The following is a 13,154-nucleotide window of genomic DNA, read 5'->3' on the forward strand; positions in this document are numbered from 1 at the left end:
ACTGCAGCCAATGCAATTTTCCTTAAACGTGGATCTGACCATGTGACGCCCCTACTCAGCCAATATGGCCTCTAGAATAAAATATAGTCTCCTCTGCTTAGCCTTTAAAGCCCTTCCCAACCTCTTTTTCCAGCCTCCTTGAACATTATTATTCCCACTTGCTCTTTCTGCCATCCAGCCAAACTGGCCTTCTTTCTGTTCCTCACACATGATAATCCATCTCCATGCCTTTGCACTAGCCATCCTACATGCCTGGAATTCACTCCCTCCATACCTGCAACTTGGAGGCTCTTCTATTAAGATGCAGCTCAAACTCCGTTCTGCATGAAGTCTCTCCTGATCGCCCCACAACTATTAATGCCTTCCTGCTCAAAACTACCTTGTATTTAACTTTGTATATATTTATATTAATTCCTTTCATATTTATGCTATCTATATTTTTATCTGTACTTCTTGCCTTTCCCATTACATATGTAAATTCCTTTCAGAGGGAGACTGTTTTGTTATTTGTATTTGTGTCCCCAGTGCTTGATACAGTGCCTGGCACATAATAGGTACTTAATAAATACTTGTTGTTTATTGATTGATTGGTGTCTCACTATGTTAAAAGTCTGTTTCTTTTCCTTGGGGATCCTTCTTCTCTCTGCTGTCTCATTTCTGTTTGGAAAGTTAGCAGAACCCAAAGAGGATATACTATAATACTTCCATAATCTTTTAGTTATTCTACCCTATGTTAACCAATAAAAAAGGATTCCAGCTGATACTGAACATTCAAGGATGTGAAAATTCAAATTTAGAATACATGGTAGGTACCATTATTATTAGTTAAATTGTTGTCCCTTGTTTCTCTTGTGTTTCTAACTAGTGGGTAGTTCATCAGGGCTCATAATTCAGCCTAGGGTGTAATTCAGTCATGCAGTCACTTATTAATTAATTCATTTGACAAAGACTTATTAGGTGTGATATGCAAATTCTAGAAATTTGTTTGGTGAAAGTGACCATTATAGCATGAAATGAACACAAGGATCTGTCTCCCCATCAAGCAAGTTCTCTTTCAAAGATTCTCTTTGAATCCCTAAAAAAAAAAAGGAAAACGGAGAGAGGATGATAGGATGGAAAAATGCATTTTGTTGTTTAGTCATTTTTCAGTCATGTCTGACTCTTCATGATCCCCTTGAGATACTAGAGTAGTTTGCCATTTCCTTCTACAGCTCATTTTACAGAAGAGAAAACTGAGGGAAATGGAGTTAAGTGACTTGCCAAGGATCACATAGCTAGGAAGTGTCAGAGACAGGATTTGAACTCAGGAAGATGCATCTTCCTGACTCCAGGCCCATTTTATCACCTAACTGCCCTTAAGAAAAATGCATATAAATACCAAATAACTCAGTGTGAGTGAGTGTATGTTTGTGTGTGTGTGTGTGTGTGTGTGTGTGTGTGTGTGTGTGTGTGCTGAGTTCCATTTAATTATTTTAATTGCTTGCATAAGAGTATCTGATTTTATCACCAAAGCCCTCTGTACAAATAGGACTCTGGTGGCTCACTTCTCATGCCTGCCTATTCTTGTCTCCCCTGATCTTTATTCTGTACGCTGTGCTCCAAGCAAACTGGAATCCTTGCCATCTCCCAGATCCCCTGCCCCAACCTCTGTGGGCTTAAGTTCAAGGTCTAGCTGAAATTCCACCTGTGCCATAAAACATTCCCAGAGCCCACCAGGCAAAGGTGATCTTTCTTTCCTTAAACCTCAGATAATACATTGTACTTCCCTTACACTCTTATCTTATTCTAGTCTGCACTGTAAATGTATAATTATTTTTATTAGATTACATATTTTTGTTTCATATCCCCTTGTAGGCCGGGAACCATATCTGATTTATCTTTGTAGCTCCCCTAGCGCTGAGTATACATTGCAAACAGTAGGTAATTACTAAATGTAGAATGAATACCTGACATGCAAGTATAGAACATATGTGTTTGCTGTTTGGCATCCAGAGAACATATATGGGGGGCCTGCTTAGGGGCTATCTTTCTAACCCTCTCTATACACTTCCAATTAGGTGCAATAATTTTGTTTTCACTTTCTGTTTTCCTTGGCACAGCCCTCCCTCCTTCTGCCCTAATAACTCCTTATGACTTCTACTCCCACCCCCAACTGCTGCTCAGCAATGGCTTTGTGAGACCCATTTCTCAGCCAGAATGGTGCCATGCTTGGATGCCTTTAGATAGCTGTTAATGGGGCCCCATGAGTCAGCTATTAATGGGTGTTCTTTAAGCACTATGTCTGGGATTTTCTCAGCTGACTGGAGGCCAGACACTAGAACAGACAACCAGGCAGTAACTCAGAGAGAGAGAGAGAGAGAGAGAGGGAATGTGTGTGTGTGTGTGTGTGTGTGTGTGTGTGTGCGCGCACGCGTGTGTGTGTGTGTGTGTGTGTGGCCTTCATTATACCACAACAGAACTAGACTTACACCCTGTTTGTTCAAAGACAGAAGAATAAAAATTAGGGGGAACCTTCCAACCTTCTATCCAGTTGATGGACTCTGTCTTGGTTACAATTGGTCAGTCAATGGGTATTTCTTGAGTGCCTGCTGTGGGCTAAACTTGTCACTGGTACCTACTAGATACACCATTTTTTTCATGTAGACTTTGTCACTTTCAAGAGTCCTGATGCTGAGGGATTCCCCCAGCACCAAGATGGTCTGGTTACCACAGTAACTACCTCAATGCTCCAGCAATCCAACCTGAAAAATTTTCTAGGTTATTTCACGGTCAACAACATAATATGAGATGCATAGCAAGAAATCAGCAATACAAATGTTTACAACGCATTTCCTTCACCATAACCCTACATGAGTATTATTTACCCCCATTTTAAAGATGGAAAAACAGTCTCAAACAGATTAGGTCACTTGCCCATGGTCACAAATCTTATAAGGGCCAGAGTTAGGATTTGAACCCAGGTCTCTGAGTTCTTATTCTAGTATTCTTTCTACTTACATTATGTTGCTTTTTGATGGATAACAGCATCATAATTTGTGACTCTAAAGAACTGGAAACAACTTTAACATCAAAAAGTTGTCAAATATCTGGAAAAAATAACTTCTATTACATCTGATAGAGGCTAAAACTTTTTGTCATTTTCCTAGGGAGGTGAAGCAGCAGTAACCAGACCCTGGGGAATTCTGTCCAGCTATGGCATCATGGAGCTTTACCAGGCTTGCTCCATGGCTGCTGTCCCATTCTCAATATAGCACTGGGCTATGAATTAGAAGATTCTGGACCTGGCTTTATCAATAATACACTAGAACCTTGGCAAGTTGTCAAAATTCTGAAAGCCTTCAGACAAAATGGGCAATGATAATTCTTTCCCTTGGTGACTCCCAGGGGCTTAGAAAGTTTCCTTTCAAATAGGACCAGAGTAGTATTATTGATGAAAATAGTGTGGTAGACTAGCAGACTACATGTATACAGAGAGACAGTCTGTGGAACCTTGAACTTGGAATCAAGAAGCTGATCTCATGTCTTGGCTTTGCCACTTAACTCGTGTGTGACCTAAGGCAAGTCGTTTCCCCTCCTTGAGCCTTGGTTTTCCTCCTCTGTAAAATAGAGAGTAGTAATCCTCTTATTACCTCCTCATAGGGTTGTCATGAGGAAAGTGCTTTGTAGACTTTAACAGACTATAGAAATGTGAGAGGGAGGCAAGTGTCTTGAAAAGTGGGGGCTCTGTCCTCTGGTGGGAGAAGGGCAGGGAGCCCAAATGGATACCACTTGGGGAGTAGATCTGAGCTGGAGCCTCAGACATGTGGAGGGAGTTACTGTCCCAGCAGCCCATGCCTCCTACTTGTCCAATGGCTCCTGACTCCTGGGCGCATCCTGGGCTGGCTCCCTGGGACTATTCAAGAACCCCTTCATGGTCCCCAACAAGGGCTTCTGCTTTGCTAGGGTCCAGACCAAAGTTGGGCTGACCAACCTCACCTGGATTGGGGACCAGGGCATTTTTCCAAATCAGGTGCTGTGGAACTGTGGGAACTGGACAAGGATGAGACACTCATCGTCAGCAAGTTCTGCAAATATGAGCATGATGGCAGTGACCACTGTCAGTGTCCTGGTCCTTAGCACACAGGCTATCAAAGACTTCTGCATAAAAATTTAGGATCTTGCTCAAGAGAAAGTGCTCAACTCCTATAGAGCTCACTCTGGCCAAGTCTACTGTGTTGCTGCTTCTCCCCACAATGACCCTGTGTTCCTGTCATGCAGTGAGGACAAGAGAATTTTACTTTGAGATACCCAGTGTCCTAAGCCAGCAATACATATTGGCATGATGGGAAGTGCTTCCCATCACCTTCCTACCTTACTGACCTGGCATTCTCAGAAAAGCGAAGTTTTTGCTTTTGGGGATGAGAATGGCACCATCAAGAAGCCTGTCTCTATCTTCTGTTCATCTGTGTATTCCCAATCCCAAGAATGCCAGCAGATTGGACTTGAGACAAAAAAGGCAAAACTCCTATCCACAAATCGATACCCCCCTATCCCTTGGTTTATGAGAATACAAGTCCTCTATGTCAAAAAAAAAAAATGTGAGCAATGGTGATTATTATTACTGGTCCAGAGCCCTAGTGTCATTGGGCTTTGCTGTAGAAGCCCCATTTGATGATGTAATAGGTAACTCAAGATGACCTAACCAAGGAAGTTTGCCTTGGAATGTAGAGTGAGCTGAATTCCAGACAAATCTCATTAGTCAACCAAAGAGAAGGAAACAGGAAAGAAATACTAGACAGAGCATCAGGCCCCTACTCAAGCACACATAGGTATGAATTCAAATCCTAGCCCCACATTTAAATGTCTGTATAATATAAGAAAACATTATGAATCTCAATTACCTACGTTTGCTTTAGGAGAGGGGAGGAAAATAGGGTAACCAGGGATGCCAGTCCAAAAGACAGTGAGTTGCAGAGTCCCAATCCAGCAAGAGGCCAAGAACCTTAGCTTTGCCAAAAAACCTCTTTCAAAAGCCAAAGGAAACTTATATCCCTGGAAAAAGCCAAAGGAACTCAAGTCTCCCACCAGTAGCAAAATGAATCAGTGAGGAATTTAATGACCTATCATGTTGCAGCCCACCCTAACTCTCTGCTCTATTTCCCCACAGCATCACCAAAGAGAGGACTGAGGTCATTATCCAGGGCACTTCCAGCCTTGAAGCCAATGATTCCACTGCAGTATGGGAGGAATATGAGTTCAAATGTAAGCCTGGGAACCTGAAGAGGAGACCATGCCTGATCTCTCCATATCACTATCGGCTGGACTGGCTCATGTGGTTTGCTGCTTTCCAGGTAAGGCATCACAGGAAAAATTGGGGTCATCCTGAAGACAAATCCAATGACATATAATGGGCCCTTTTTTCTCTCCAGAAAGAATGAATGAAAAAGCATTTATTAAGCATGTACTATGTGGCAACCTCTTAGGATACAAATACAAAAGCAAGATAGACTGTGCCCTCAAGGTACTTATATTCTACTGGAGAAAACAAAACTTATCCAAAAGTGGCAAACAAGGAAGGGATGTTTTGATTTGGGAAGCCACAGGGATGGTAATAGAGCCATAGGAGAGTTGATTGATATGCCCTTTCTAGTAGCAATGACAGTATTGGTTTGGTTATAGTTCCAAAACCAGAAAAAGGGTAGGGAGGAGGGTGGGAGTGTACCAAAAGAAGTGCAGAGAAGTGCATGAACACAAGGCTTATGGTGCAAGGGATAGAACACTGGGCCCTGGAGTCAGGAAGACCTGGATTCACATCCAGCTTCAAACATTTACTAGTTGTGAGACTGTGTACAAGTCAATTAACCTCTTTCTGCCTCAATTTCCTCCATTATAAAATGGGGATAATAAAAGCACCTACCTCCCAGGTTTGTTGTGAGGATCAAATGAGACAATATTTGTTTAAAAAAAAAGCTTAGGTCAGTGTCTGGTATGTAATAAGCACATATTAAATGCTTATTCCCTTATTCCTTTCCATTTCTCAAGAAGATGGCTGAGTAGATATATAGTGGACCATGTGACATACTATGAAGACAGTATGGGCATAAAGGTAATAGTTCCAGATATGATTATGACACCACCACCACCATTCCTAGGGCAAGGTTTTTGGTGATTCAGTGGTTGGGAATGTGTGAGGTCAGGCAAGGTGGACGACAAGATGATGGCCAGGGTGGAAGGTAAGAGAAGCATGGGCAGGAAGCACTAGGCCCTAAATCCAAATTCACTCCCTTTATCCAGACCTGCCATCACCTTAAATTTGGGCATAGTATGGCATAGTAGAACTGGATTTTGAGTCACAAAGTCTGAGTTCAAATCCTCTATCTTCTACCTATTACCTGTGTGACCTTGGCTTCTCTTTCCTCATTAGTAAAATAATAAGTTTGGATTGCTGATCTCTAAGAGCTTTGAAATTCTATGATTCTGTGATCTTCCAGTGCAAAGATAATATCATGATAATAATAGCTAACATTTCTACTATAGTAGAATATGTGCTGGAACACATTTTCTCTAAATTCTGGCATCTCTACTTTATCCCCTTGTTGAAGTGCATTAATATACACTTAATACCTTCTATATTAATATACAGGAGGTTCAATTCTGGTTTGAAAATTTGTCATGGAAAATAATGTTCAGGTGGTCTAATTTTACAAGCTAGGAATAAGTTTAGGTTGGATTAGCCCTCCCATATTTTTTGTTATATGTGCCCAGGGAGTGCTATGTTGCACTGTCACTGTTTTTATTCCCTTTTAATTCCTGTACTTTTATACTATAATAGAATTAACTTAACCTAAGGTAGTTTTTTTAATAGCAATAAAAGACTGTCATGTTGATGTCTGTCCATTGCTTACCTAGTTGTACTTTTACCCAATGTACCACCTTTTTTGGCCATGTGAGCAGAATATTGTTAAGTAACAGTAATAATAGCAACAGCTCACATTCATAGAGCATTTTAAACTTTACAAAGGCTTTCCTCATAAAAGTCCTAAGAAGTACTTAGTATAAGAATGATTATTCTCCATTTCACAGATTTGAAAACTAAGTTCAGAGCAGTTAAGTGGCTAGGAATGGCATGGTAGCACATACTAATAATCTCTGCTGCTGGGCAGACTGAGGCTCATTGGTCACTTGAGCTTAGGAGTTCTGAGCTATCCTGAGACTAAAGCCAACTAGGTGTGTACACTAAGTCCCGCACCAATGTGGTGAGCCTTATGAATGGGATGGGGGAGGTGGGTGGGGGTTGGGGGGGTGAGGGTGGGGAGGTATCCTACCAAGAGCCTAGGGAGGGATGAATCTACCAAGCTTCCTTGCCATCGGCAGTGAGATGAGGCCTATGAATGGCCTCTGAACTTACAGCCTGGTGGGAGGAAAAGAGGAAAAAGCAGAGTTGTTAAATGACTTGCCCATGGTTGTTAGTAAATGCCAAAGCTAGGGTTTGAACCCACATCTTCTGATTTAGTTTAGTGCTTTTTGCCCCACTGTAGTAAGGAGAACTAAAGATTCAAGAATGCATTTGCATGTGACCTACACCATGAAACCTGAGCAGACTCTCTATGTGTACTTGTTTTGGGGGATATAGAGTCTAGTTTGGTTGGCCTGTTTTATGGGATTTATATACAGAAAACCTTTCTGTCCTGAAGTAAACTTAATAGAGGGACTTGAACATTAACATACTTTGCCCCGGCTGACAATGGAGCCTAAACAAATGCTATAATAAGATCCCCCACTAACCCTGCCTCATCTAAAGACATGTCATAAACTTGTGGGATACTGAAAACATAGTTCTCAAACTTATTAAATGTTTGCTAAATGAATATCTCACTTCACCATGTTATAAGGGGAAATACATTAGAATAGGAGTCAGAGGGTCCAGGTTTGATTCCCATCTCTGCCACTGTAACGTTGAGCAAGTCACTTAATCTCTAAAAGTATCAATTTCCTCACCTATAGTGCAAGAATAATGGTATTTGCACTCTCTACCAGTCATAGTGATTGTGAGAATTAGAATAGATGATGTGTGTGAAAGCTCTTTGTCAATCTTAAAGTTTGATAGAAATGTAAGCTATAATCATTATCTGACATTCAGAATTTTAAATTTCATAGGCAGAATCAACAGATGGATGAGGACATTTCTGCTCACATTGTGGACCATCTGTCTTAACACTGTAATTCAAGGGATTTTTTTAGATGACATATTATATCACTGTGCATGTGGAGTTAACGACTAAGCCCTATAAGGATGTCACTTGACTGAGCCAAATTTGACATTTAAAGTCAGTATCCTAATTGTGTGAGCCCTTCCAAGACGATGACCTGGCCACTGAGGCTATAAGAACATGTCACAATAAAATGAAAAGAATAAATTTTCAAATAAATATTTTTACTAAAACATGAAAGGTTTTTCCAACAATGCATTTGGAACTCTGAATCTTCATACCCAAAGAAGAGGTTAATGGATTGACATAAGCTTTTTAAGGGAGTATCCCATGACTCTATCCTTGGCCCTCCAGCGACTTGACTAAAGATATTGATTCTATGCCTAGAATGACAAAGTTGGTAGAGATGGCTAGTATATTAGGGATAACAGAAATAGGATCCAGAAAGCTCTTATCAGGCTAGAACAATGAGCCAAATCTAATACATATGTAATAAGGATAGAAACAAAGTTCTATATTTAGGTTCAAAAAATCAACTGTGCAGGTCCAGCACAAGGAAGATAAGACTAGACAGAAGTTCTTGTGTAAAAGGTTTGGGAGTTTTAGTTGAATAAAGATAAATGAATCAGTAATATGAAAGGAATTCCCCCAAAAGGCTAGCAGAATTATATATGTGTGTGTGTGTGTATACTATATCATAAATATATAATATGATTAATGTATAGTGCTCAATGAACAATATTTGTCTAACGATCTCACCCCAAACTTTCTTATGGATCTTTACCTAGATCTCTCCTTTACCTTCATCACATTGTACCTTGTGATCATATTTTTATTTCTAGAATTTTTTCCAATTTTCCACATGGATTTTGCATATTTTTAGTTTCTTATCTTTATCTCTTTTTGTCTTTTTACATTGCCTTGCATATTATAAGTAAATGTTAGTTCAATTCAAATTTGGTAAATATTTGTTCAATTAATGTAATCACTAGACATGCAGTCCTACAGCCCTTACTAACAGATAATGTCTTAAAACTTGTTTCAACTATCTCCATCCATACTTAGATGAAAATGTATAAGCCAAGCAAAAGTGCATTCTAAATACTTCTCTGTACCTACTCTTTTTTAAAAAATTTGTTCACCTTTATTGTATTTTCAGTTCCAAATTCTGCCCTTTCCTCTATCCCTTCCCCCACTGAGAAAGCAAGAAATACAAAACTCATTACAAATTTAAAGTCATGCAAAACAAATTTCCACATGTACTTACTCTTTGCCCCTTTTTACCACAAAAGTTGTTCTTTGATAGGAACCATGGAACTATGGGTCAAGATGAGCTCCAGCCACTATAACTGAGGCCTCTGTAAAAGGCCCAAAACATAGGTGGGTTGGTGTCACCTCAACATGTGGATCACCTACCTGCAAAGGTTATACATGTGTATATGTGTATGTGTATAGTGACTTAACAACAGAACCTTTAAAAACACTCCCTAGCATATATGTTTTATCGGCCCATCCTAATGACTCAGCAGAACCATAAAGTAAGGGAAGCAACAATTCTCTGGCCACCCCAACTGCTAAACTACTAGTCTAATTCAGAGAAAGCCTCTCATAAGGGTTTCCCCTTGTTAATTAAAATATCACATTAGCTAAAAGTGGGAGGAGACATCACATATGACAAGAGGGTACTACGTTTTGTTTTGTTTTTTTGTTTTTGTTTTTTTTGTGAGGCAATTAGAATTAAGTGACTTGCCCAAGATCACACAGCAAGTACGTGTCAAGTGTTTGGTCTGAGGCCGGATTTGAACTCAGGTCCTCCTGATTTCAGGGCCGGTGCTCTATGCACTGTGCCACCTAGCTGCCCCGACAGAGGGTACTATGAAGCAGTGTTGAGTGTGATTATCGCTTTCAAGTTTCCATCACTGTATGAACTACAGTGATTATTACAGTAGAATTAGTCAAGAATTATTTTATAGCAATGAAATATTATTGTTTTGAAGGCCTATTCATCCCTTACCTATTTTTAATACCCCAGGCAGTATTTTCTCGGAAAAACAAAAGTAGCTGAAATTTCCATTTGAAATTTTATTTTGTCAAAGTTCTAACCATTCTGAAACATTCATAACGTGATTTTAGATTGCTTGGCCCATGTAGGAGGCAGTTAATAAATATTTACTCTATTGAATTGCATCAGTAGAATTCTAAGTCCAGGATAGTCCCACTATACTTTGCCCTGATCAGACCAAATATGTAATATTATATCCAGTAGTGGATACCACATTTTATTTTTTATTTTGTTTTTGCTTAGGCAGTCGGGGGTAAGTGACTTGCCCAGGGTCATACAGCTGGTAAGTGTCAAGTGTCTGAGGTCAGATTTGAACTCAGGTTCTGCTGACTCCAAGGCTGGAGCTCTATCCATTGCACCACCTAGCTGCCCCCTGGATACCATGTTTTAAGAAAGATGTTTCCAAACTGGAGCATATTCACAAAAAGATGTCCATGACAGGAAGGGAATTTGAAACCATGACCACAGTACTCCAGCTGTGGTCTCACCTATCTCATTTTGCCCAGACACTTCTGTTAATTCAGCCTAAGCTTTAGGGTTTTTTGTTTTTGTTTTTGCTACATCACGTGTGTCATAGGAAGATCAATTAAAGAAATTGGAGATGTTTATTCTAGAGAAGGGAAAACATTTAAGCTTTAAGAAATTAGGGACCGTGTCGTCAGTTACTTTCATCTCCCTCAAAACCTGATACAGTAGAATGGGGAAAGGGGAGTATCTAGAACTGTGATTTTACTTGTATGGAGAACTCTCAGTAAGGAAACTCCTTCTACTGATTCAGATCAACAATTTATCATCATAGAAAGTTGACTGAATCACTGAGACGTTAAGTTACTTGGACAAGCCATTTTGGGTCAGAAGCAGAACCTAAGCCCATGTCTTCCTCACTCAAAGGCCAGGTTTCTACCTACTATTCCTCTTAGTTCCTATTAAGTGTGTATTTGCCTGTCATTGAATGAATTCAAATAAAAGGCATATAACTTTGTGTTAACATATGAATGAAATTTCAAGGTTGTTTAGCTTTGGATCAGTCAGTGAATCAGCAGTTAAATCTATTAAGCAATAGATGTCAGGCAGTATACTAAGTGCTGGTGACATAAAGAAAGGCCACGAAACAGTCCCTGCCCTCAAGGAGCTCCCATTCTAATTTGGAAGACAGCAAGTAAATACATTGATAGATATGTGATGTATGGAGAGTAAATGAAAAGTAAGCTAAGAGGGGAAAACTCTAGCAGCAGGGGGTGGGAATGTTGAGGAATGGGAAAGATCAGGAAAAGCACCATTTGAACTAAATTTTGAAGGAAGCCATGGATTCTGAGAGGTCAAGGTGAGAAGGGAGAGCATTCTAGACATGGGGGACAGCCAGTGCAAAGGCACAGAGATGGAGAATAGAGTGTGCAAGGAACAGCGAATAGGCTGGTAAGGCTCAATGTAAGAGAGTGAAATCTAAGTAAACTGGGTAGGTAGGACAGGGTTGGGTTGTGAAAAGCTTTAACTGTCAAGAAAAGGGCCTTATAATTGACCCTGTACGTAGTAGGAAGCCACTGGAATTCATGAAGCATTGGGAGACATGGTGAGACCTGCTCTTTAGGAAGATCACTTTGGCGTCTATGTGGAGGATAGATTGGACTAGAGAGAGACTTGAGGCCAGGAGACCCACAAGGAGGTCACTGAAATGTTCCAGACCAGAGATAACGAGGTCCAGAACCATGGTGGTGGTTGGGAGTAGAAAGAGACATATACAAGAGATATTGTGACAGTAGGAATGACAAGATTTGGCAAGTGACTGGATCTATGGGGTAAAAGTGAGGTACCAAGAATGACGCAGCTCCAAAATCTGGATGACTAGGAGGACACTCACTTGCTCCACAGTAATAGGGGAGTTCACAAGGGAGAAGGGCTTGGGAGAGAGGAGAAAGTGATGATTCTGTTTAAGCCCTTGATTCGAGATGCCTTCGGGATGTCTCTCCTGAAATGCCCAGGAGGCAGATTGGAGCTCAGAAGAGAGACAGAGGCTAGATTTCTTCCCTCTTTATATTTCTAAGTAATTGCTACCAATTGTCCAGTAAACCAAGGAGCTCTGGGAGTGGCAGAGTTACCCTGCCTACTGGTTCTGCTTCTAGCCCACACCCCATAGCTGGTATCTAGGAGAGCAATTCCTGCGGAGAAAGCTGGCAGTCCCCACCAACTGCTGACCAACTGCCACCTATGGGAAAATTAGCCAATTTGGCCAGGCTAAAGCAGCAAAGCACCCTGACAGAGATAGGAGCAGAATGTGCAAGGTAGGACAAACCACCACCACTGCCTCAACCACCAGCTCGCTTTCGCAAGAGACTCTTAGGAGTCTCAGTGCTTCTAGTGCAGTCCTCTACCCCTACCCCAGGCATCACTGGAGGAAGCAACCCCTGTGAAAATCAGCCTGGCAATTGCTTCTGCTGGTATTATAACCACCACTACAGAAGACCCAGAAAACAAAGTTCTCACCACCAAAGTCCCTAGCATCCACAAATGGTTCAACATCAGAACCTGATATGATTTTTATTAGTGGAAATGACATTAAAGAAAAGACATCATTATCATCTACTTTACCACTGAACCCTAAAGACCTTTCCTTCTGACTTATAGCTGAAATTTCAATATTTGCGGTCTCCCCCATTAGAATGTGAGTCCTTTGAGCACAGGGACTATCTTACTTTTCTATTTGTATCTCCAGGTCTAAAAATAATGTTTTGCATATAGTAACTGCTCAATAAATGTTCTTTTCACTCATTCACTTATAGATATAGGAATAATCTGCATAGAAATAGCAGTTGAACCCATGGGAACTGATCAGATCACCAAGCAGGAAGGTATAGAGAGAAAAGAGAAAAGGGCCTAAGACAGAGTCTTGGAGGCAACTGTAATTA

At 40.6% G+C, this 13,154-nt stretch overlaps 1 protein-coding gene and 1 pseudogene across 1 annotated transcript in view; both read left to right on the forward strand.

The window, feature by feature from the left end:
* The window catches only part of LMF1 (lipase maturation factor 1), a 715,571-nt gene that overhangs the window by 661,425 nt on the left and 40,992 nt on the right, over positions 1 to 13,154 (forward strand). Inside the window, exon 9 of the mRNA XM_027862638.1 lies at positions 5,147 to 5,330. Coding sequence (XP_027718439.1) covers positions 5,147 to 5,330 — 184 coding nt within the window. The remainder of the gene's footprint in view (positions 1 to 5,146; positions 5,331 to 13,154) is intronic.
* LOC114043799 lies at positions 3,758 to 4,591 on the forward strand (annotated as a pseudogene).

Source organism: Vombatus ursinus, unplaced genomic scaffold (genome assembly GCF_900497805.2).
Source record: "Vombatus ursinus unplaced genomic scaffold, bare-nosed wombat genome assembly UNPS02014770.1, whole genome shotgun sequence".
In the NCBI taxonomy this organism is placed as follows: domain Eukaryota; kingdom Metazoa; phylum Chordata; class Mammalia; order Diprotodontia; family Vombatidae; genus Vombatus; species Vombatus ursinus.